At 42.0% G+C, this 26,888-nt stretch overlaps 1 protein-coding gene across 2 annotated transcripts in view; it reads right to left on the bottom strand.

Annotated features, from left to right (window-relative positions):
* Window positions 1-25,426, bottom strand: part of il34 (interleukin 34) — a 32,101-nt gene extending 6,675 nt beyond the window's left edge. The window contains exons 1-8 of one of the 2 annotated variants that reach the window (XM_046038046.1): window positions 25,246-25,426; window positions 25,053-25,156; window positions 19,271-19,543; window positions 7,389-7,492; window positions 6,355-6,432; window positions 5,931-6,008; window positions 4,092-4,199; window positions 395-578 (exon numbers count right to left, since the gene is read on the bottom strand). In XM_046038046.1, coding sequence (XP_045894002.1) covers window positions 395-578; window positions 4,092-4,199; window positions 5,931-6,008; window positions 6,355-6,432; window positions 7,389-7,492; window positions 19,271-19,316 — 598 coding nt within the window. In that variant the 5' untranslated portion in view covers window positions 19,317-19,543; window positions 25,053-25,156; window positions 25,246-25,426. The remainder of the gene's footprint in view (window positions 1-394; window positions 579-4,091; window positions 4,200-5,930; window positions 6,009-6,354; window positions 6,433-7,388; window positions 7,493-19,270; window positions 19,544-25,052; window positions 25,157-25,245) is intronic. The other variant, XM_046038045.1, reaches the window with a different exon arrangement.
* Window positions 25,427-26,888: the final 1,462 nt, after the last annotated feature.

Raw genomic sequence — 26,888 nt, 5'->3', positions numbered from 1 at the left:
AGGTTTAGGCATGTCCTGTCTGTCAATTTAAAAAATCTTAATTTAACAGAATAATTATTTAAGAATGGTATGCCCTTTAAGTGAACATAACACTAAACACGTGCATCTGTTGGTGATATGCTGGGGTCTTGTTGAACGTAGACAGGGAGCCATAAAGGCTTCGTCAACTTCAGTTGTCCTCCAGTGCACTATTCTACAACTAAATCTTCTTTCAAGCTACCGTATGAATGAACAGGTGTGCAACAATTTTATGATTTATTTTAAATTGTTCTCACAGCGTGTGCTGTTTGTGCTATGTTTGTCTGCTAGTCTGTGTTTTTTTTATTGTACAGTCATATTAGAAAATAGAACAGTTACAGCGTGCAGGGTTTCACGTTTGCTTTGTTAAACTCACAGTCCTGCTGTGCTTCTGTGCTGGCAAAGCACTCTCTGAAGAGGCAGTGCATGGTGTGGCAGAAGTTGTCCAGAAGGGATTTTGGGGAAGCAAATCGCCAGCTGGACTCTGGCACTCTGTCAGGCTCTTCTGTTAAATGATCCCAGGTCTCCTGGATAGTATCTGGAAGTTCCTGCTGGAACATCTGGCCACACAAGAAAACAGAAAAGACACATGCACATGAATGAGAGACTAAATGTGAAGTAAATGGATGTGGATCTATGTTCAGTTTAGTATTTGAAAATGTGATATACAATCTTAAGACCGGGGGAAACATTGCAAGTACTCGCATTTCGCGCTGGTGGATCATAACCGGGTTGTAAGTACTGCTTCAAAATGCCAAAAGAAGAAACAGGAGCAAGAGACAAAAAATAGAGAGTAGGCAATTTATTTTATTTAACTGCATTTAAACTCAAACAGGCTGTTCATCAGCTGATCAAAAGTTTAAGACCATAGGCATAAAAAGGTCAAATCTGCACAAAAATATGGCTTTCGTGTCATTGATCTTCAGGCAGTCACACTGTCATGATCTCCTGATGGCAAAGGCAAAAAGGTTTTCTCTCATTGAACGTGGCAGGATTGTTGAGCTGCACAAGCAAGGCCTCTCGCAACGCGCCATCGCTGCCAAGGTTGGATACAGTAAGATAGTCATTTTACATTTCTTAAAAGATCCTGAGAGTTATGGGACAAAAAAGTCAAGTGGTAGACCCAAAAAAATTTCACCTGCAGTGAGCCGCAGGATCCGACAGGTTGTCCGTGACGACACAGGTAGATCCTCGACCCAAATCAAGGCACTTACTGATGCTGACTGTAGCCCAATAACCATAAGACGTCATCTGCGAGAGAAGGGCTTCAAGAACAAAAAACGTCTTCAAAGGCCACGTCTCCTCCCACACCACAAACTTGCCCGTTTGGAATTTGCAAGGGAGCACCAAACATGGCACATTGAAAGGTGGAAGAAAGTTTTATTCTCTGCCGAAAAAAAAATTAACCTGGACTTTCCTGATGGCTTCCACCGTTACTGGCATGACAAGGAGATCCCACCGGAGATGTTTTCTACGCAGCACAGTGGAGGAGGCTCCATCATGATTTGGGGTGCTTTTTCCTTCAATGGGAAAATGGAGCTTCAGGTTGTCCAGGGGCGTCAATCGGCGACTGGCTATGTGGACATGTTGCAGCGGGCATCCCTCTTGACTGAGGGCCCCCGTCTGTGCGGTAATGACTGGGTCTTTCAACAGGACAACGTTTCAATTCACAAAGTCTGCCTGACAAAGGTGTTCTTCCAGGTGAATAACGTTGCTCTTTTGGACCATCCTGCTTGTTCTCCTGATCTAAATCCCATTGAGAACATTTGGGGATGGATGGCAAGGGAAGTTTACAAAAACAGACGTCAGTTCCAGACCGTGGATGCCCTTCGTGAAGCCATCTTCACCACATGGAGCAACGTTCCCAGCAGCCTCCTGGGAACAGTCGCATCAAGCATGCCGAAACGAGTGTTTGAAGTGATCAACAAGAACGGTGGGGCTACTCACTACTGAGTCCTTTTTTGACACTTTTAATTCTGTTGTAGGTTTATTTTTGGGCTATGGTCTTAAACATTTGATCAGCTGATGAACAGCCTGTTTGAGTTTAAATGCAGTTTTCAATAAATTGCCTACTCTCTATTTTTTGTCTCTTGCTCCTGTTTCTTCTTTTGGCATTTTGAAGCAGTACTTACAACCCGGTTATGATCCACCAGCACGAAATGCGAATACTTGCAATGTTTCCCCCGGTCTTAAGATTTTGTTCAAGAGTGTATATGGCCGTTATGCAACGTCAATACTGTACGCACAAGATTATCATGGCCTGATGGAAGAAAAAGCAGAAAAGGCAGACAGATGGTTTTAATCCATAATATGTAAATATATATCAGAGTCTATACTGAACTTTAGCCTTGTCTGCTCCTACAGTCAATGGGCCCTGTTTCAAATAATTGCACTTAAAAGAAAACTCTAAAATAGTAACATTTAGAGCCATTAAGTGTCATCAATTTTATCACTAATAGTGAACCAATATGATCTCCGTCCACAGCAGCATTTTAGCTGCTCTCAGAGTTGATGTCTGTCTATACTAAAACGACTGAAAACGCACATCCAGTGGCCATTCAGGTACACTGGACATGTGTGTACCGGTGTATACATGAAGCAGATAGTCTATTCCGTAGTTACAGAAGATTTGACAAAAGAATAAAGTTCTACAGACGAAGAACCACACCAGATTTTATTTTGCATGGATCAATAACGAGCTGGGATTGTTCCTGAATGTTACACGGGCGTTAAAAGCAGCTGTGGCGCTGGACAACAAACTGGGAGTCTATGGTGACATGCAGAGTACAAGTGTAGGTTATCTGAAAAGTACAAAATATTTTAAGAAAAATACCCTGTCAAAAACTCTGTCAGTAGCATTGTGTTTCTACTTTGCATGACGTATGAGACCTAATCAGAGAGCCAAACATGAGTGTCTGCATCATCATTTCTAAAGTCCTCTGTTTTTGCCCATCCCCACTCAAACACTCTCCAGAGTTTTGAAACGAAAAATGGGGTCGGCAGCGTTTTCAAACTTCTCCGTTTTAGGTCATAATTTTTGCTGTTTTACAATACGATGGGGCCTGAGATGTTGGGAGGTTAGACCATTACAGCCACCTGGGGTAATAAAACTGAGGACCATCTAATTCTTGTAAAGCTGAGGACCATCTGCTTCATGTTTACACCGGCACATGCATGCCCATTTTAGCATAGACAGAGATCAACTCTAAAACACAGCTAAAACGCTGCTGTAGTTTCATTAAACTAAAACGGAGTAGTGTGGGGGCCTGAGGCTAACCAGAAAGGGGCCTGGTAACTGTCAAATCCTTGTAATACCAAGTGATATGAATAATTCAAATGGCAAACCCCACTGAGGCATGATTCTCAACTTTGCATGTGTATTTAATCAAATTATTTAGTAAAACTGATGACAGATAATACACATTTCACTGTAAATCACAAGAAAGAAAAAACAAGATTTGGATCAAAATGAAGGCATCTCCTCTGGCTGTGATCAGTCCATACTTGCTGTGTGCTGACATTAGACTCACTGCCTGCTTCAACACAAGGCCACACATGATGATTGATTTGACAGCTGTGTAAATTGTGCAAAAGTCAAAGACTGACATTTATAAACTGGTTTACAAAGTGCTTTTATCACTTTTACTGCTGGCCAACATGGTTTTATACAGAGGTCAAAGAGTACTCAAGTTCAAACTGAACAAACTGGACTGGAATGTTTGATTTTTGATAAAATACCAGTTTAGATGAGTCACCATTAGAGAGAAACCAAATTTAGCAGGCTGGCCTAGTACTCATTACCCTGCTCATACTTGACTGATCAACGATCAATAAGTGTACTGAATACAGCTTGACTGAACTATTGCTGGGCCATAAATAGAACCCGCATTTCATTTTCTAACGATAAGGGCATTCACTCCCAATACTGATAAATAGAATAAATGTGACATCCATCTCCTGCCAAATATCCTCTGACCTTTACAGTCTAAGGGAAATTCACTTACTAACTGAATTGCTTCATTTGAAGAGGAATTCAATACAGCTGTGGTACAGATTCATGAACCTTAGGTTACCTCAGCGGGATACGCCTGTACAAAGACTCCCTCTGCATCCCTGAAGCGTCTTTCCAACTCAGCGGTATATGGACGTGAAGGATGTCTCAGTGGCATAACCCGGATGATCTGAAATTTCAAAGAGCAAGATTGAAACAAGATGCTCTTAAACTTATAGACAGCTGCAACAGGCTCAACTCTCTCTTTCATTCAGGCCTCTGACTTGTACAGTATATACTAAATATAGTATAACGTAGTCAAAACTAAATGCTTTTAAAAACACTTGAATCACTCAAATGCATTATTTTTTTATTATTATTTTGTTTTCCTTAGGCACCTTTTGTTTGCATTCATTCATTAATTAGACCACATTATTTTACGCTGAAAGTCATACTGTATATTGTTGTGGCTTGAACGCACAACTAGGTTATCTTTATTTCTTTGATTAATAGTTGCTAAATTTGCAACCTCTACTCCAACCATCCATCGTCAACCGTTTATCCTGCGTACAGGGTCGCGGGGGGCTGGAGCCAATCCCAGCTGACATCAAGGACAATTTAGAGTCACAAATCAACCTAAGCCGCATGTCTTTGTCCACCGGGCCAAATCTGAAGATTGTCAAACAAACAGTTTCACAAAATCATTTTTAATGACTGTGTTTTATTTCTCAGTGGAACTTTTTCAGTGCTAATACAACTTGGCCTGTTTTTATTGCTATGAGCTCTAAGATGATCCTAACTATCAGGTTGTTTTAATAATACCCAACTGAAGGGCTCATATTAACTTTTTTTATAATGGCTTCAGCTGGATATACTTGTATACTTGTGGGGTATACTTGGGCCGAGCAGCTGAGATAAATGTCGTCATGTTTTGGGCGCAGTCTGTTCTGTGACGAACCATATTTGAAAGTTCAACTTTGATCACGTTCGTGTTTGATTTGTTGTGTTGGACTGTGTAGCAAGTAGAAGCTGTCCCATTCACCTTTTACCCAATAGTGGGTAACGTGTGCTGTTTATGGTTGTTGCAAGTGGTACATACTTGTTTACATATGAACGCACAGGGGAGAGAGAGTAGGTGAGAGAGACCAACAACAAACACAGTTTGACATAACTCTATTGGCAGTTATTTGCAATCAGTGCCTTCCTAATTCAGCTTGAATGCTCCAACTTCACTGGAAGCTCTACAACCCATTTTTCTGTGTGGACAGCATTTTATCTGTGCGACACAATGTACGACGCCGTGATGGTCACTCTTCAGCAGTTAGCATTTTATAACCCTCAATCAACTTGAATTACTTTTTTATAGCTTTATAGATGTCAAAAGAAACAGAGACCTGCAAGAGACACATGCTTTGTTTTTCACACAATTACACACACACACAATATAAATTGAATAACTTTAGAGAGATCGATAGTGATGGTGAAGAAGCGCCATTGTTTTCCATTTATACTTTTAAAACTGCTCCAATGTTTACTATACTATGCAGACAGTATGCACCATTGATGTTGTGTCCTTTTAATATCTGAAACTGTAGCCAAGGGTAGTTTAAAATATGGACAGGACAAGCGAAGTGGTTCTGAAGTGGTAACTTACAATATAAATTCCAATCTTGAAAATGTGAATTGAAGACTATTGAATTAAGTGGACACATACACAATTTAAATTAATTTAAATTAATACATAAGATTTTACCGGTGGTGTAATCATTTTAACTGTTCAGGACTGTTCAGGCAGCTGGGAGAGAAGGAAAATTAAACTACTACTAAACAATTTTTTAACAGATTACATAAACTGTTTATACACAGGAAATAAAATGATTGGCCTGACAAATAGCAGCTTAATGCAGAACCCTTTTCCTACCTTTTTTAAAATGCCTTGGTTGACCTGGAACCACAACCTCTGGAGAACCAGCTCATCCAACCCCTCCACCTGTAACCTCTGGAGGGGACAGGTGGGGAGGGGAGAGAGATGAAAATGTTAAAGAAGTTTGACTAATTTATTTTGATATTTTATCATATGTATCTTATATGTACACTAAAGCACATCAGCATATAGCACTAAACAGTGTATAGGGAAGAAACAAAGAGGAGGGGGAACAGGTAAACTATTGTTATGAAGGTTCAGGTGTTACTAGAGTTGGATTAGTCAGACTTTTGACTGGTGGCATAGAGTCACAGGCATTGCAATACTTGGCAAACGTCATCTGAGGGATCACTTTCACCATGTCCTCTGATAGGAAAAGTAAAGGGGTCAATAAATCAAGGGACAGTGTCATGACTTTTACCATTCTGCTAATGTTTGACAGTCTAAAGACTTCGTTATGATGAACCCTGATGGTGTAGTTGATTGGGAAGTTGTGCTTCTGTAAAGCAAAGAAAAAGAGAGAGAAAAATGAAGATATGAGATGTGCATAAATCAGACAGCTGTAACACCTTTTTACATGTTTGAGGAATTGGTTGTGACGTTTACTATGAAAACTAATCCATTTACATATAACTTCTTTCAAAATCACACACCACTCCAAACTGTTCAGTAACAGTAAGTAAGGCAGTAAGGCAGCCATAAAATGTAATGTTGTATTTATGATCCAGTCTCCATGTGGGCCAATGAGATGAAATCATTTCTGCCAGTTGGATTAGTAGTTGCTGCTTTTGGTGTTTGTTTGTATCATGCACATACAAGTTCCACATGGATTCATAAGACGCCAAAATAATGGTGCAGTGAAACAACAATTGTCAGTGAACAACATCTTGGATTTGCAGAAAAAGAGGTCTGTGTTCTCTCACACGCAAAATATTCCACATCTCTCATACATTTGCACACGCTCCACCGATAACATGACAGGTCTGTCACAACTAAAAGGGCAATCAAACTTGTCCCTCGCAAGGGTATATATGTACTAAATTGATGGCTTGCCCCTTTTAAGTTTTATTTGTACAGATAACAATTTTTCACTTTTTGCTTCTCTTGCTGTTATCACTATTATTATTTTATGCCTTCTGTTGGTTGTAGTCAGGTGAAAGTCATTCAGGGAATGCCAGGAAATCCCTGATTTCAGTAGAACTGGACAATGCTAGACCTTTAGAATACACAGAACGTCATACACAGATGACAAAATGTAGAATGTGTTTATTTTAGGATGAAAATTTCCTTTAAAACAACAGTCATTGAGGGATAGGATTATACTGCTCATTCACTTCCACTGCTCTGATCTTCCGGGCTGGTCCAGATATTAGGACCACTGACTTTCCACCTGCAAGGCAACTTTACACGTGCTTCCACATTCAGATGCTTGCAAACATGCCAGCATTCTCTCACCATGTACCGTCGCCTGTGGCTGAGGCTGTCGTTGAGCGTCTTCAAGGGTGTGCACATGCTGGCTGGTGTCTGGGCCATCTGAACAGGCGGGAGCAGAAACAGACCTGCAGAAACAGGAGTGACAGAGCATGAGATTAACTACACAGTTGTTTTTTTACAGAGCAGCAAATGTTGTACATGTCACTGATGTCTACTTAAAAACTGTGTTGTATGTGCGTACAGTACATACAACACACATGTAGGTCTCTTTTCTTTTTTTTTTTACAGTTTGGCTATACATAGAGACAGATAGGACTTGTTTGACCAAACTACTGTATGTGGTCTGACTCAGAGCTGTGGGTGTGTAAGCAATATGTGTGAGTAGTGATATGCTGGTTTCTGTGTACAGGCTTTTTGTGTTACCAGTGCATCTGTTTTGTGTATGATCACAATGAGTTGAAGTAGAGCCAGCACACTGATGTAGAATTCAAAGTGGATCTTCAGCATGACCATCTACAGATAGAATATAACCCGGAGCACGCCGGCACACCGGACACATTAGCTCTTTGCTATGAAGAAAGGCACTCCAGGCGGGGCGAGGTGTGGCGGACCGACGCAGTGTCTCGTTCCCCTTTTCGGGGAACAAGGGTTACATACGTAACCCGAGACGTTCCCCTTCGAGGGAACTCGAACTGCATCGGTGATGACACTATGGGAACGAGAATACCCACTATTCCACGCTGAAGCCTCCGCCTGCCCCCCCAGCGTGCAGTAACCTTAGGCACGACTAAGAGGAGAGCGCAAGGGTGCCGGGTGCAGAAGGAAGGTCCAGACTGTAAAACCGGATGAAAGTGTGAGGAAAAGCTACCTCACACAAATCCTGGAGCGAAGCCCCTACGTGGAGCCTCGAGTAGAGTGCGCCCTTACGGCCACAGGTGAAGGTAACCCACGCACCTGATAGGCCAGGGAAATAGTCTGAACAATCCAGTTGCTGATCGTGTGTTTAGAAGCGGGGAGCCCTGCCTTGGGGGACCCGAAACACACCAGCAACTGGTCTGCTTTCCTCCACTGGTAGGACCTCAGAGTGTAAATACTCAGTGCTCTGACCGGGCAGAGCAGATGAAGTCTCCCGTCCTCCGCCGTCACATGAGGTGGGGGATGAAACGCCTGCAGCACCGTAGACCCTGCCAACCTGGACAGAACCTTAGGGACATAGCCCGGACAGGGGTGCAGGATGGCTCTGACCCTCCCCGGGCAAACTCCAGGCATTGAGGAGAAACTGAAAGTGCCTGGAGATCCCCCACCCTCCTCAGAGAGGTGATAGCGAGGAGAAAGGCCATCTTAAGGGTCAGGTGCTTGGCCTCAGCCGACTCCAGGGGTTTGAAGGGGGCCTCAGCCAGCGCTTCGAGAACTACCGCCAGGTCCCAAGTGGGAACCCTGGATTGAGTCACGGGTCTCATCCTCCGGGCTCCACGGAGGAAGCGCATGACCAGTGGAAGCCTCCCCAGAGGCCCATCCCTCAGAGGGGCGTGGAACGCCGTCATGGCAGCCACATACACCTTAAGTGTGGATGGGGAAAGGCCAGCAGAGAAACGCTCCTGGAGGAACTCCAGTACCATAGTCACCGGGCAGGTAACTGTGTCCACCGCCCGTTCTCTACACCAGGTGGCAAACACATTCCACTTCAGGCCATACGTCCTTCTCGTGGACGGGGCTCTGGAGCTGAGCAGCGTCTCGACTGTTTCCGCCGTCAGGCCCGCCTCCAGGAACTGGGCCCCCTCAGGGTCCAGACCCACAGTCTCCACAGGGCGGGGCAAGTGTGAAAGACCTGGCCCTCCGCCTGAGACAACAGGTCCCTCCTCAGGGGGACCTGCCATGGCGGGTCCTCGAGGAGCGATATTATGTCCGAGAACCACACTCGGGCCGGAAAGGCATACAGGCGCAGCCTCGGCCACATCTGCACCATGGCATCCAGCCCTAGCAGGACTGGGGGCGAGAGGGAGAACCACAGGGGACAGTGCGTAGTCTCTCGTGACGCAAAAAAGTCCACGTCTATGGGGCCGAACCTTTCGCATAATAACTCCACCACCTGGGGGTGGAGTCTCCATTCCCCGGGCCTCAGCCCCTGTCTCGACAGCAGGTCTGCTCCCTGATTCTGGGCCCCAGGGATGTATGTCGCTCTGAGGGACAGCAGTCTCTGCCGGGATCACAGAAGGATCTCATGTGCCAGTTTGCATAACGGGCGCGAGCGCAGACCCCCCTGGTGATTCAAATAGGCCACCACTGCCGTGTTGTCGGTACTGACAAGGACGTGGCAACCGCAGAGAGTGGGCAGAAAACTCCTCAAAGCTCTGAAAACCGCCAACATTTCCAGGCAATTTATGTGCCAAGAGAAATGATGCTCCTGCCAGGAGCCTCTCGCAAAGCGGCCGTCCATGACCGCGCCCCACCCCGCGAGTGAGGCGTCTGTCGAATAATTGTACGGCGACATGACGCTCCCAACACGGGACCCTGGGACAGGAACCAAGGCTTCCTCCTCTGCTCGTAACCCGTATCAGACGGAACGGATTTCCCCTCGGGCAGAATTCCTTGGACTTTAACCACCACTGCAGGGCTCTCATGTGCAGCAGGCCAGACGGGATTACGCTGGACGCTGCCCCCATGATACCCAACACCCTCTGAAAGTGTTTCACAGTGATGGTGCGGCCTAGCTTCACTCGGGTCACCTGAGGACCAAATGGACCTGACACGTGCAGGCGACAGGTGGGCCCACATCGTCGTCGAGTCCCACACCACCCCTAGGAACGCAGTCCATGGCCTGTAGCCATCCACTACGGTGCGCAGGACCCACGGGGAAATGTTTGCAAGGCTCCGCCATGCTTCTACAACATCCGCCAAGGGATCCAGCCCCTCGGGGCCGGTGTTATGCGTAGGTCCCCAGTGGCACCCTGATGCGGAGGACCGCCAGGGAAAACTCGCCGGCGACCCACGGTGTGTGAGCCTGATCGTTTTCCAGCTGCCCTCGGAGATGTAGCGCTGGGCGCCCCATGACCGAAGCCGCCGCACCGCCTCAGCGACCGCCGGGCGCGAGCCACGGGGAGAGCGCATCCAGCCGTCTTCGGAAAAGAGAGCCGCATCCTCAGGGGCAGTGGCCGCAAGCCCCCCTCGAGAGCTGCCTGGGCATGCGGCATCCCCAGACAGGAAACACACAGGGCATGAGTGTCCCCAGCCGTGATGTAGCGCGGGCATGGAAAGACACACTGCCTGAACTGCTCACCAGCCATCTCCTCTGCTTCTCCTTCCAGGTAACTAGATCTTCTTGTGGAAGCCTCCTTCTGAGTAGTCTCAAACATGCCAGAGTGCCTGCTGAATAGAAAAAAGCTAATTTGTCCGGTGTGCCGACGTGCTTATATACGCCTCCAGTTACGCCGTCACACGCTACCGTTCTAGCAACGCCAATAGGATTGGAGTAGTTTCATTCATGATTTCAGCCCTGCCACGCCCAGAGGTGTTCCCATAGTGTCATCACCGACGCAGTTCGAGTTCCCTCAAAGGGGAACTCCTCACTACACAAAATTCCTCCTCCCTAATGTTCACTTTGGGAGCTCGTAATATTTCAGATGGGATTGGACGCTTGTTTTACTATATTCTGGGGTCCCCAAAACTGGGGATTGCACTATACTTGTGGGGGATGACAGCTTAGAGGGGACCAAAATGCTGGACCCCAAAAGTTTAAGGATCTGCTTTAAGGTAAAGACTTGGTTCGAGGGTTAGGGGTAGAATTAGGTTAGAGGTAGGATAAGCGTACAAGGTAGGTCCATTTGTTAGAGTTTTGTTACAATATACAGCTGTTCCTTTTAGCTGTATTAGTTCTAGTGGCTACTAATGCAGACATCACAGTCGTTTAAAACATTCATGAAATTACATTCATGGTGTACTGAAAGGAAACAACTACCCTTTGATTTATGTTTGATTTAACAAAATTAACTGGCACATTATCTTAGTAATTAGCATAGTTAGCGTTGAACTCCATTTTCATATATGAGCTTGTACAATCCATCACGGTGGCTGCCAAAAACCTGTGTACAGGTAAAAGATCCAGGCAGAGTTTGAATGTTTCATAAAATGTGTTTCTGTATCTCAACCTGCATGTCAGAACATGTTTACACAAATGCAGATGCCTGACACTGTATGTGTATGTGTGGGCTTGTGCGTGTCTGTGTGTGGGATTCATTTGTACTGTATAACCCAAGATTATTTTTATTTTTTGTTAGTGTTGTTGTACAGAGTGTTTCAGTCTGTTGAATAAAGTTGCACCAAATACCAGCAAGGGGACAACATGGCAAAACATGTTTTAACATTGATTATACAAACCAATGAGCAGTAGCCTGCAGTAAATGGCATCCATTAACTGTAATCATTTTAGGCAAGTTGAATAAGACACCACAATAATGTTTATACATGGGGAGGACTGTCAGCTACCCCGAGACTACAGATGGATGATCTTCAATTCAAAATAAAATAAAATAAAATAAACTCCCTAAAACAGCCCTGTGTTAAAACTGGGCAGTGGGCCATGGAACATGATCAAAGAAGTTCTGCTTCAGTAACAGATGAATGCGCTTAAAGGCTTTTCAGACACTAAAATACTACAGTTTTTAATACTCACACACATGATTTAAACAGTACTTAAGCAGAGCAGTGCTTTGAGATGCTAACATTAGCATACTAACCTCACAATGAAAATGCTAACATTTGCCATTTAGCACTGTTGGAAAGTTAAGGGAATGTTTGTACCAAATTTAATGGCCATCCATGTTTTCAATTGGACAGAGTTCAGGGCTTTGTGATGGCTACTCCAATAGAATCAAAGATTTTGTTGTCCTTAAGCCACAACTTTGGAAGTGTGCTGGGGGTCATTGTCAATTTGGAGACCCATTTGCGAACAAGCTTTAACTTCCTGTCTGATGTCTTGAGATGTTGCTTCAATATATCCACATCACTTTCCTTTTTCCTTCCTCATGATGACTTCTATTTTGTGAAGTGCACCAGTCCGTCTTTCAGCAAAGCACCCCCCACAACGTGACGTGATTTTTATGGCAGTTTTAGAGCAGTGGCTTCTTCCCAGTTGAGTGGCATTTCATGTTCTTTTCATATACAACTCCTTTTACAGAAGCTTCTAAAGCCATGACATGATTTTCAGGAATTTCCCAATCTGTTTAAAAGCACAATCAACTTAGCGTATGTAGGGCGCCAGCTAGTTCATCTGTCACTCTCCAGCTGTCCTATCATGATTAAAGGCTAAAAAAGTCCCAAAAATGATATAGTGAATTGTAATTGAAATCATTTGCCTGTAAACAAACTGTTGGAAAATGACTTTTGTCACGCACAAAGTAGATGAGTTTTAATGACTCCACCCTAAGTGTATTTAAATGTCTGACTTCAACTGTGTGGTTCTGCAGTGTAAACATCTTATTCATTATGCAGTATATACTGTACATACTGTGCCACAGTTTTGAAGTCATTTCTGTTCTAGCACTTACAGTATATCCAATATCAATATTTCAACAGTCCCAGGCATTTACAACAATATCTTCCACGGGCTCAGCTGCAGTTACACTATGCCGAAAAAGAGAGTAATGACTGCTCTGGAACCTCTGCAGTGTGTTAACATTTTATGAGGCAAGGTGAGGCTGCCTGTGAGGACTATCCAGTTTGGGAGCAGGGGCGGACTGGCCAATCAGGAGAACCAAGCCAAATCCCGGTGGCCTGCAGGCTAATCTGGCCTGCCATTGATAACCTTGAACAACACAACAAAACATCACCAGGCAAACTTGAGCTAAACCACACTTTAGTCACTCTCTACAAATGCAGTTCTACTCTGAAGCTTCAACTCATGTAATCAAATGAAACAGTCCCTTCACTCATGGTTTCAATGGTAAACCACCACAAAAATAACAATTACCTACAAAAAACAGTATATTCTAAGCAGATACGTTTTAAGGATACATCAATCATGAAGTAACATTTTTATTTCAAACAAATGGCAAACTTATTAACTGTTTTAATTTTTACAAAAGTCCCTTCACCGCTATGCATCATGGCAAGTGTGAGGGGTGGACTTAGGCTACTATGTAGCCTATCACTCCAGACTCGCACAGGCAGCGTGTGAACCGCGGTTTAGTTCCGTCCTCTGACCGGCTTCAACTTCCACTGGAAGCCCCTCAGCATTTCAGCAGCAGAGTGTGCAGCCTCTACAACAAGCAATTACCCAGTATATCCATAAATACACCCTCCAGTGCTCTTGGTTGTCTCAGCCTAAATACAGTAACCCAATGCTGCCCTTACATGAAAGTACTAAAGTACATGTACATATATTCAATGATGTAATATTGACACTGCAGCATTTATGCATCAGTCCTAAAGATGGGTCTGGATGGGTCAGATACAGGACTTTCACCCAGGAGACCGGAATATTATTTGTAAATGTAAGGGGCACTGCATTTAACAAAGCGGAAAATAAATTAGAACAATTCATTTCTACGGTTACTTATTTACATTCCTGTGCATTAAAAATACACTGTATCAATGAGTGGACATTTGCATTTACTTAAATAGCCACACAATTTTGACTCTCCTGAGAGGCCACACTGTATATTTCCACCACAAAGCATTCCTGAGTAACAGGATAAACTACCAGGCTACACTGACTCTAAAACTCCACATGCTTGGTGACATTTGTTCCTATATCATAAAGAGCTTTCAGGTATCTCTGTTTTTTTCTGCTGCAACGCATCAGTTCTCACTGTCTTTTCAGAACTATGCTTCACCCAGAGCTTAATATCTGAAAAACTTTGACTGGTATTGTTCAGACGCACAACTTTAAAGAAGAGTAGCTGAATGTGGTCATGTAGGTTCAAAATAGTACTGTGGGCGCAATGTCCCGCCCACAGTACTAGCTGATTGGTTACAAGTCATAAGTAATAGCCTATCAACATTGACCATTGTGCAGAAGTAGCCACGAGCCATCACGCTGCTGCCCTTCTCCTCCCCTCCCTGTCTCAGCAGAACGCAAATACACACACCAAGCTGAGCTAGCGGGGCAGATCAGTGTTGATTACGCCAGTTGACCATAACTAAGTAAGTAAGTAACTGTAAGCAAGTGCAGCAAAACCAGCAGTACCAGTAAAAGGCTGATACTGCATCAGTACAACATGTAGGAACCTGCAGCAAGCGATATTTTAATCCACTCTGTTTCATCCACCGCAGCAGTGTGTTGGTTTTACACAAGCACATGTGCTAGCTCGGCTATTAGTTATAAACAAGCTAAACCTCTCTGTCTGTAGCCTGTTTAGCTGAGATGCTACGTACCTTAAAATTTAGCAACTCCTTGCAAACTCAGCTGCTTGTTGAGTCAAACCAGCTCCTCTCTACCAGCAGCAGAAGAGGGAGGAGGACATGAGGGCGGACTGATACTGATGTCTGTGCTCTTCTTTCTAAACTTCACAGTATTTTGATGCCAGGAATATAGTTTATCTTACATGCTCCATTTGTTTCCAGTGAGATATTGATTGTAAATTGTTACTTTGCTGCTGTAAATTTTACTTTTGTTGTTGCTCTGAAAACAGTTAGCTATAATAAAATATTAAATTTTATTACTGTTCTGAATTTATTCTCTTTTACATGACATATTTTAAAAAAGCAATTATTTAGTAATGTAAAACCAATAAGAGTATAGATAAAGAACAGAACCAATAAATAGTATCAATAAATGTATCAATAAAATCCTAACAATAAATACAAATATAAATGGCAGCAGGTAAAGAAAAAGTTTATGATAATTTATAACTCATAGTTAACAAGTCCATCTTTGTGATGGATCTCTACTTAATTTTATTTACTATTTATAAATATTAAACATAACAATTAACTTTAATCTTGTTATTTCAACAAAGTTTTGTGTTGGAGTTTGTGTTATTAAAAATTTTGACACCTGGATTAAAAATTTTACAGCAAATGTACATCGGTCCCACATATCGGTCATCGGTCTAACTGGTTACTAATAATCGGTACCGGTATCTGCCCGGAAAAAAACATCAGTCAATCCCTACTACCGAAGATTGTTATTGACGTGCTAGCCTGCAAACATATTCACTATCAAAACTGGGGTAATAAAGAATCAAATTTAACTGAAATTGCGTGATTCGTTTCTTCATAGTTCAAGTCTCATTTTTACAGGAATGTCGTGGGTGTGTTTGGGGCTAGCATCAATCGGCACTGTGACAAATGGGTTAAGACCCTGTTGAACTTCCATTGTTTTAGAAAAAAACTGTCAAAAAATAAATGTGAACAATAAGGGTAAGCTGCTCAAAAAAAGCATGTCAACGTTTTTCTGCTAATGACTGAAAACAGGAAAATAATATTTCACAACCTCAAGGGGTGCCACCAGATGCCACATAATGGGACCAATTTACAACCAAACACTAATTAATATTAAATCAATATATACGTTTATCCAAGGATTGATTGAATCAAAGGGCAACTGGACTTAGTTGAAGATTCGCCTCTCATCCAAGAGGCTTCTTCAGTTCTTCAGGGAGTCCCAGGCATTTAACCTCCGTGGGGTCGTTATCAAGGTGATGAACACCACTTGGTTTGTTAGTGTTCCCGGCTGTTGCACTTACAATTGCTTTGGTCGTTAGCGTCAATGCGTTGGCATTGTCACTTGAGGCCAAATGTGAGTTTTTAACATCTACTGGGCAGGGATGAAAGGACAGCATTGTAGATGTGGGATAAGTTGTGTCACAGACCTACTCCCCTGTTGAGAGATGGTTTTTCTACATTGGTGTAGATGGCTTCCTTCACTCCTCTTTAAAACCATCTGTTCTCCATATCCAATATATGAACATTGTTGTCCTCAAAGTTGTGTCCCTTATTCTTAAAGTGCAGGTAAACTGCTTGACCATGTGTTTGTGTACTGGTTGTTTAGTTTTCACAAAATACAGGTCTGTGCAGAAGTCTGTAAAATCCACTGTTGTACTGAAAATAGGTGGGCTCAGAGAGTTCCCAAATCTGGGCTGAGGTTAATTCTGTTGTTCAGGTTGTTGTCTTGTAGCAGTCGTGTCTTTACAGTTTCCACTGCCTCTATGGTGAAGATACATGTGAATAAGGAGGTCACATCTTAGGACATTATGGTTTCATCTAGGTCCAGTTTCAGTCCCCAAACCTTTTACACAGAATCCATGGAGTTTTAGATACAGTGAGGTGTTACCATTTAAGGGGCTAAGACAGTGATATACTTTATGTTTTGCAATGCTGTAGTTAACTGAGTTGATGTGTGTATGTTGTTCCTCAAATTGTAAGTCGTTTTGGATGAGATCGCCTTCTTTTTGAATCTTGGGTAATCCATATATTCATGGGATAGCTTTTCCAGGATACAAAGTGAATTATTAAATTATAAAAGTGATATTATTCTTGGGTGATGTTTTTTTCCTTCTGTAGCTGTTGTAAACATTGTCTATGAGTTGCCCTTTGATTCAACCCTCCTTGGATAACTATGATCTGGGTGACTGAGACTCTTTACAGACATTATCCGTTTACATGCAACAATGAAATAAACTGCTGTTAAATGGTCTGTTTCAGCCACTGTCCAGATTGCAACAGACCTTGCACAAAAAATGTGGTAAGAAACTATTAAGGGGAAACTGTGGAAACAAAAAATCATTTTAAACTAAAACTACTATAGAGGTGTAGGACTCCTGAGTCCTACAGCTTGCTATTGATGCTAGACACAATCAAGTTACTAGAGCAGATGCAGCATGCACAGTGCATTGTGCTTTGACACTGCCTGACACCCTCAAACTAGGAACTGCAAATGGAACAGACACACATCGCTGCTGCTTGCATGTGGCAGCAGGGATTCATGAAATGAAAAGACATTATACCTCATAGGAAATGTGAATAAAATAGAAACACTGCCTTACTGGCATTATTAGAAAGAATAGGTTCACATTTTTTCACATACATCTTAAAACAATACTGATATGCCCATATCGTCATGTGTTTCAGCAGTGTTTATTCTCCAATAACTGAGTGACAGACTACTTAAGGCTGTTAATTACCTGTTAGCCTACAAAAATATACACTGTCAAAACTAGGGTGATGTAGAGTTTAATTTAAATGAAATGGTGTGATTAATTTCTTCACGGTTCAAACCTAATTTTTCTCACAAAGAGGAAGGAGGAATGTCGTGGTTGTGTTTGGGTCTTGCATCAATCATGGTCAGGCAAACATCCACCAGGCACTGTGACAAATAGGTTAAGACCCCACTGAACTTGGATGTTTTTCTACCCATGACAGGGATTCACAATGATTAAATCCCATCTATCTGACTGTACATGGCTTTCGTCAGGTCATGGTATGTGAACACACCTGCATTGATGAGTCACGTGAGACTATGGGGATAATTAAAGTCTAGTCAAGCCTTACATGTTTAATGGGAGCAGGGATCCTGGAGCATTGGCATGGATTCAATCACTAACTGAATTGTCTGTAAAGGTTCTCAGTCATCTAGGTCATAGACAGAGAGGATGGATGGTTTGAAGGAGTTGCCAAGGAAGACATTTACATCCAGGTTGAGAAGCCGTCGCTTAACGGGGGAGTTGGTCTATGTCACCAATTACCTCCCATTTACAATGCTGTCCTTTCATTCAAATGTTCACTTTTGGCCTCATGTGGCTCCAATGACCATAACGACTGTCGTTACATCATACAGGAGCACTAACAAACCAGTGGTATTGATCATTTTGACAACGACCCCACAGAGGTTAAACTTTTCTACCAGTCAGAACTGAAGAAGTCTCTCGGGTGAGGGACGAAACGTCTTGAACAAAGTCCAGTAGCCTTGGATTCGAACCTTCCTTGGGTGTGTGTGAATTGTAAGGTTTAATAGTGGTGTGAGACTACACTACTTTAGCATAGTTTGCCATTTTTTTAATAGGCTGTATTATCGGGTCACAATTCATTCATATTCACTGAACCAGATTTCAAGCGTTGTCATTAAAATATACAGTAAATATGCACATAATTTCTTGGTAGTCTTTTAACATATAAAGCTACTTAATATTAAACATTGTTCCATTAAAAAAATTCTTTGATTGTCAGGGCACGCCCTTAAATCCGGACATCTATCTGTCTAACTGTCTATCCTACAGCAAATATATCCAATTACAGTGTTTTTGTAGAGACGCAGTAGGGGCAGCTAATATACTGTAGATATAACTATGTAAGTGAAAAACAAGTTGTTTTCTTGTTTTGGTTTAACTTCTATCCCAATTGCTGATTTGAAGATGAAACTAGAAAAAGCATGTAGATTTTCGTTTTCTTAAAAAATAATGCAATGTGTATTTGAAAAACGAAAAGTCAAATTCTGGTTTGTGTACTCTCCATCCAAAGCTTTGGACTGAGATTACACAAACCACAATTTTACTTTTAGTTTCAGCGTCTCAATAAAAAACTTTCTAATCCAATAAACAAACTATTTAAGTAGTTGTTTTTATTGCAATGTGAGACCACAAAACATGACCTCATCAGGAGAGAACTAGTGCTATTGACAGTATTCCAATATAAAGTATGTTACTCTTGAACTGCAATGAAGCTGCATTAGGGTGTCACTACTACTGGTATTGTAGTAGCGCTAAGTGTCATCTATGAATCTGAATAACTTTCAGTTTTGAAGCAAATCCTGCTTTGTACTTGCCTTACTGATACACTCTCCCCTTGTGCAAATTATGTACACACACACGCATATACAATTCCATCTTTTACGCAAACAAAAACTTGCTCAGCACCAATTAGAACGACAATGGCCACTGCACACACATATAAACACAGATGTTTCTTACCCAAAAGGCCTCCCAGCAGGCCGACTGATGTGGACAGTTGAACCATACTCTTGGGTCCTCAGCTCCACAGTGCTTAAAACTCAGCAAAGTGTATAAGCACACATACACAGACTCACACTCCTCCAACGCTGGTGTCTGCAACTCTTCAGTGTTCAGCAAATGGATTGTCGGGCTTCTTCACTGCATTGTTGAACATCTATGACACATGCTGGCAGTAGCAGATCCTGGTTTTAATGGCTCGTGTACTTCTGTTGCTCCCTTCTGTTGACAAGTCTGAAAACAAGACGCAAAACCAGTCAGCGAGCCAAAAAGGAAAATAGGCATACAAACAAACAGATGTGGGGAGAAAAACTGGAAGTCAACCCCACTGACAAACAGAGACCAGGTCCAAGCCTGAAAATGCTTCAAAAAACATCCACATATTTTCTCATATTTCCTCGTAAAAAAAAAAAAAAAAAAGATATTTATTTGTACTTTATTACACCACAGAACAAATATTATCAAAGAAAATATGACAAGTAAGATTTTTTTAAATCCTGTAATAGATGAGCTGACCTATGGACATAAAGAGGTGCTCATAGCAGCTCGGCTCTGTATGTAAGGCCTGTATCTCTACACAACAGCTAATATTGTACATGACAAAACGTGATGCATCAATCTGATGCTATAGGAAATTTGATAGAATTTCCAATAGCTGAACTCTGTATACCTTCACTGCATAGAACTGACTGAAGTCATTTTAATATGGGTTGGGGTTACACATAACTACACATGAAAGCACAGGTTATCAGGTTTAACATTGTCTAATACATGTAAAACACACAGTTCCTGCTGTAGTATGACAGTTGCTGTGTACGGATAAAGATCTGACAAACAGTGCTGAGGCTGCACTCGTTGTCCTGCATGAGCTAGGGGAAAGGACTTCTGCTTTACTGCAGGTCTCTGCATTTATACACTGAACCACTTCAGTGTGTAACTTCTTCAGGTAGTTGTACACCAGTTCCTAAATGTTTGTCAGTACTGATATGTACTCTGTTAATTGTGACAGATTTTGTTTTGCATTGTTAAAAAACTGCATTTTGATGAAGTAGATTTTAAAACTTGTGTGAGATCGTTACTTCCTAGTGAGGCAATCTCCCACTTTAGTGGGTCTGTCTTTAACTGTGTCTTTTGATATGTCTGAGATAGGGATGACTGCTGAACAGCTAAAACATAAATTTCATCCAGAGAGAAATACATCTGATTTTAGGATTTAAAGAAAAATAGATTTACAATTACACACCCTGCCATAACTAATGGGAATGTGATATAAAACAAAAATGTACTTCATACTTGAGTCAGAAGGATCACTGAACCTGTGGCATCAAAAGCTGCAGTGGCACATGTTCAACACGGACCTATCTTTGAGAACAATCTTGGTGGTAGACATGCCCCTAATATATACAATTTGTTTGTCTTCTCACATTCGGCGCATAGAAAATCTTGCACCTTCTAACGAACTATGAGGTCATTTTAGATGCAACTCTTGAGCTCAGTGCAACTTCACAACAAGCAACAAGATAGACGATCGCGATAAAATGCAAGTTTAAATATTTTACGCTATCGGAGAGGTGCTGAGTCAACTCTGTGATCCTTTTAGAGGCTGTGGCGTGCGGTGTATACTGGAGTGCATTATATTTGAAGGTGTTTCTAATACTTTTCTAACCCCGCGAGGCACAATATTAGAAACATCTCAGGGAAAAGCAGAGGCATTCCCTATTTGAGTCAGAGACTCTCAGATCAGCACACCCATCGCCTGCTTTCTGTGTCTCATCAATAAAATGTTCCAATTTCAAGTAAACTCCAGCAAAGCTCAGGAATGCTTCTGATGTTTTGGTGGAAACACACACGCTAAGCTCTATAATCACTGCTGAATGTCACTGATTTGTCACGCTCAAAACAAAAGAAGCGTCTATTTTAGGACAGAAAATGTATGTTTGTTATGTGTACAACAAACTGATAATCAATAATATTCTTCATAGCTGACTGAATTTGAACATTTCTCAGTATTTACTTAATATTTACAGTATATGCTCTATTTATCTAGACAATAAACTATCTTAATTATGAGTTATTACTTCCTTCTCTCCTTCCCTCCCTTACTCTTTTATTTCTGTTTTTCCTTCTTCAATTCATTATCTGCGTCCTCATCTCTCTCTCCCTCTACATCTGGCTTTTTTCAAATTTATTCCAGCACCCCACAGCTGCACGTCACACCTCAGTGAGTAGCCAGCTGACTAAGTCAATGACTTCCTGGCTGGTTGAATGTGCCACCAGTGGTGCAGTCATTGCGGCAGGCAGACAACTTGTTGCTACTGAGATCAACAAATGACTGATCCCTGAAACTGTTGGTTTCACTGTCAGCAAAAATAGACAAAACGTACGTAAGTTGTAATTGCAGCATGCTGCATGTAGACAGGTAACAGAAATGAAAAACTGTAACATGGTCACTAGTGTGATCACCTCATGACGCAGTAGAGGAAGTTTTCAATGAAAGATTTTCAGTCTAAGACTCCCATGACTCATGGGCAAGTCACAATCTGGACTTTTTCCTAACATACTCAGTAACTAGCCTAAAAATTACTTAAATTTTGAATGACTTGACTTTGAGACATTAGTATGGATACATGAAGTATCTCTGAGTAAATACTGTATGAACGATACTTTTCCGATATTATGTTGTACAGACAAACAATGCACATTATCCACTTTAATGGCAATATTGTCCCCCACTCTAGGTGTCACTAGAGCTGAGTGTATATCTCTTTGCACTGCTTATGTCACACATCTGCAGCCTGGGTTTTTATGCTGTAGTTGGTAGCACATTGGTTAGTCATATCAGCGCCTTCTAGCCTTTAAACTGCTGAGCGTATATCATTCAGCAAGAGATGTTTACAAGCTGCTGCCCAGTACTACAAAACTGTGTAAGTAGGACACAACATGTTAGCTCTTGTGCTGAAACCTTTACGCTCTCACAGGCAATGAGGCATAAAAGCTGCATCTCTGACCTGCCCTCAGTATTCACTCAGAAAATTACAGGGTCTGCGGTTTCTTCCCTTTCAAAAGACATACTACATGACCATAGGCCTACAGAATGAATATATTGGAATATACTATATATACCAGATTATATAGGCCTTCCATCATCCTTTTTATCTACTTGTTTGTTTGTTTATTTAGTATTGCTGTGCTCGTGAGAGCCCCCAACGGTCCACATTCCTTAAACATACATTCACTCTAACCTAGATCTTCTCCATCAGCATTGCATGTCTAAACCTCATCCTACTTCTAACCCTAAAACCAAACAGTCCTGCCCCTCAAACAGCCTGGGATTATGTGAGACTGGGTCAAAATTTCCTCACAAAAAGTGAGTCACCAGTGGAGGTCCAAACCTCAGACCGGTCCTCACAATGATAGAAGGAAAGCAGCACACACACATACACACACATTGCTTGGGGCTGACTCACCACAGCTTTCCTCTTCTTTTCACTAACCCTCCTCTGTTCCCTTTCTATTCTTTTGGCAAGGTTCTTCTACTTCACTGAGTATTACCATTTTATGTTATTTTATACCTACTATATCCACTACATCTCAGATGCAGATATTGTACTTTTTACTACATTTGTCTACTTCATACCCTTACTGTCCAGTTAAAACCATGTATCACCCAATTGGTGATTCTAAATGTGAATCTTTTTAGAATACTGAAGGATGACGTGTTCCTTTCTCAGTTGAAACAATTGTCCTACTCCTTAAGCTAAATAAACAACCTCCTAGCATCAGCTGGAAAATGCATTGTCACAAAGATGAAAACAGGGCTGTTTAGGGATACGAGGTTCTCACAGGACACAACGCTACAAACATTTGATTATCTTACAGAATATGACGCATTGCGGTAGATTCAACTACCCAACAGTATATAAAGTAGTTAAATTATCTCAACCAACATCTACAGCCATAAAATGCAACATACACATTAATGCAGCAGTAATATTAATCAGGAAATATCAGATACAATAGTAAAACACTGACATGAACTTTTTTTTGCAGAATGAGTAATTTTACTTTGATACTTTAAGAACCTTTTGCTGATAATATACTTTTACTTGTAGTGGAGATACAGTGTGTGTGCTATGAGTACTTTTACTTAAATAGCCTTCTGAAATGAATACGTCCTTCACCACTGTATATATTTCAATGGCCTAAGGCCAAAAGAGCTTCATTAGCTGTGAGTGGCAGAAGACCTTTATACCTATATGCCTTTATAGGCAGGCTGTCTAATTTTGCACTAACCGAGGCTGTTGCCCTGCAAAACCTGCAACAGAGGTCATGCAGGTTGAATGAGCAATGTTCACAGTCCATAGTGCAATGATAAAGCAAAAATAGCTGCTGCATTTATATAGTCTGGCCAAAATAAATGTTCATTCAACTGCATTTAAAAACTGAAGCTCGGGTCAAATGAGCAACCATGAGCGTGTACCGCCTGTGGCTGCATGAACTTCTCTCACCACGCCTGCCAGAAATAATAATCTACTCTTCTGGGAGGAAAATATAACCTCAGTTACACTGACCGTGTTGCTCTCTCAAGGTTTTATATTGCTTTCAGTAGATTTACACATCACAATATTTTTCATCCCTCTCATGTTGCACTTAACAGTCTTGTCTCCAGGGCCTGCCCATGGCATAGGCGACACAGGTGGTTGCCTAGGGTACAAAATGTGAGGGGGCACTTCAAGAGAAGGCTTTCAACTTGCCGCGAATCAACTCTTCTCAGCTGCTGCAACACAGGCGTAGTGATAGTAATTAAGTGCATCTCGCGCTATTAGTCTTGCAATAAACATCTAATACCTGAGGCGCAGCCTTGCTCTGTTTGGGACTGTGAGCTGCACGTTACCGGAACTGATTAAGTTAACCTGTGTGGATTTGTGGTGATTGTTTTCCAAAAGAGGAGGGAAGACTGTATCATGACTGCATGTGTGCTGGCCTATGGTGCTGACTAGGCAGGGATTTTATTAAATCAAAAAAGTTGATCTATAGCAGGAACATAGTCATGGTTTAAAAGCAACAGCTACAGAATGCCTGAGAGCCTTACAGCATTATATTCTATACATTTTTTATATTTTGTTTCCCTTTACATAAATTAATGTAAAAAATTCCACCATAAATTGAGTCAGAAAAGGCAGACACTGGTGCAGAAATTTTCACCAGAATGCAGGAAATTAAGTCCTGGGGACCCCCACACCCTCCTCTTCATTTGACTCCCCTCCACCATTGAAACACTAAACCAGTGCTCTAGTATTTAAAGAAAATTACCCTATAATGCAAAAACAGTCTCTGGGTTGCCACACAACCCCCTGATTTAAAATCCCCAACCCCTGATTTAAAATCTCGCCTGGGGTTCCTACATTGCCAGTGACGCCCTGCTTGTCTCAGTAAGTTGAAGAAGTAGCCTGACTACTTCTTAATTGTTTAACCTGAACTCTATAACTCATGCATTGATTTGTAATGTTGAAATAGTCAGATGTCTATCTGAACGGTTGCTGAGGAAGTTCCCCCTCTGGGATCAATAAGGTCTTGATTGTTCATGAGCTATGACAGCTGCTGCAGATGTTGGGATGTTACTGACTGCCTTATTCCATGCAGGCTGAGCCACAGAATTTATTTGCCTCGCAAACTTCATGAGCAGGACCATATTGTTCCTCTGCCAGAAGAAAAGCGCTGCTTAAGCAAATAACTTACGCACCTGACGAAAGTGAAAGTAGGCTTTGCCGGGACAACTGAAGGCTCCTGGTACAGGCACATGCAGAGACAAACACACACATACACACCGGAGCACACCTGTAAATCCTAGAGGAGAGTTTGACAAATTAAAATCTACATACAAGAGCGCACTCAGTCACACTCACACACACACTCACACACAGGTACACACGCACCTTGATGCGTTAAGGCTGTGTCCGCTCAGGAGTGGCACGTTGTAATGAGCCCTTCTTAAATTAGTAGATGGGCAGCCAATCATACAATCGCCTATAGCCTACGTGTCAGTAATGGAAGTCCAATAGTGGTATCGTCCAGCCGCGGAGCTGTGGTGTGCTCTGTCTGTGCGTACTGCTAAGTGCGCAACAGTGTGACCTGCAGCTCCTTCCAGTGAAATTCAAGACGCAGACAAGCACACAAATACAGCATGATTTCAAAATAAAAGCGCCCCCTCCCTCTCTCCCTCCCTCTCTCCCTCCCTCTCTCTGACACACACACACACACACACATACACTTTTCCTTTTTAACCATTGACTTTACTTGAGTAAAAAAGTCCCTCCCACATCTGCCTTGTCAGTTCTTTGCATGTTGCATCACCATAAGAACACAGAGCTGTCTTTCACTTAAAATTTTACTTTGAATGTTGAGTTTTAACCGGAGCTGTCTGTGCTGTGTCCCTCTGACTTGATGGAGATCCTCGCAACAGGTAGCAGATTATAGCTACCTGGGCTCCTGCCGCTGGCCGTGGGCACTCATTAGCAGGGCAGCCTACTGACCTCCCTCCGGAAAAACCAATACAAAGTAGCCTACCATCAAGGAATGTAAATAATGTGATGTGAAAATTAGATAAGTTCAGTGCTCATCATATTCATCTGTCAAAACTGTGCCAAGAAGATTTTTTTATTTTTTGTTTTGACATAAAAAACATGCTTAAATTTGTTTTGATTTGTTATTTAGCTCTTCTTCTTGCTTGTTAAAAATAAGTGTGCAGTAGCCTACTTTTCCTGTAGAACTGCTCAGGACTTTGTAATTCAAATAAATGTGAATTTGGGGCGTGGGGGGCCATGGGTGAAGCTTGCTTAGGGCACAAAATGTGTCCGGCCCTGTTAATCATCAGCACGGCCTGCGATGGACTGTGGAGGGTATCTGGATGACTCAGAGCATGCATGATGGAGGGATATTACCGCATTATTATATAGACCAGAGCCAGATCACAGCAACCTCCACCACAACCGCATGTGTCGCTCCAGACTGCTGAGCTCAGAATGGAAAGCCCACAGCAGAGCAGGGGCATGGAGTTTTTTATTGAATATTTCCATTTAGTCAAATGAGGTGGCCTTTAATTTCTTTTGTGTTTCACCAGATTTAAAAAGTGACATGGCTTTATTAATTATTATGTAATACACCATTTATAAATAATAAGCAAAACCTTTGCATTGCCAGGTTGTCAAAACTTTTTTCAGTTGTTAAGTTCATCAGGTGGACCAGTCAAACAGATTTTTCACAACCTGGCAACCTTAAATGTTATCTTATTAATGGCTTAGGACTGAGCTACTCAGCATTAATTAAATGGTTTAAGAACCATTAATGAAGCCATTACAAAGTCTTTATAAGGAGGGTCTAAGGATAGCAAGTGTCATGTGCTGGACAAATCGTAAAACCCTTAAAGCAAATTAGTGATTTGTAATATTGGGCTATTTAAATAAAATTGGATTGAATTGACTATAAAGGTTGTCCTATTAAAAAGTGGTAGCCTACTATTCAAACCTATAAAATGAAATGAAAAAAACTGAGAGTTGTTGTATTTTGAAGTCATGGTTGA

The sequence above is a fragment of the Micropterus dolomieu genome, linkage group LG22 (genome assembly GCF_021292245.1).
Source record: "Micropterus dolomieu isolate WLL.071019.BEF.003 ecotype Adirondacks linkage group LG22, ASM2129224v1, whole genome shotgun sequence".
Lineage (NCBI taxonomy): Eukaryota > Metazoa > Chordata > Actinopteri > Centrarchiformes > Centrarchidae > Micropterus > Micropterus dolomieu.
Note: the sequence above shows the minus strand (reverse complement) of the source record. Positions and strands in the feature narration are given on the sequence as shown.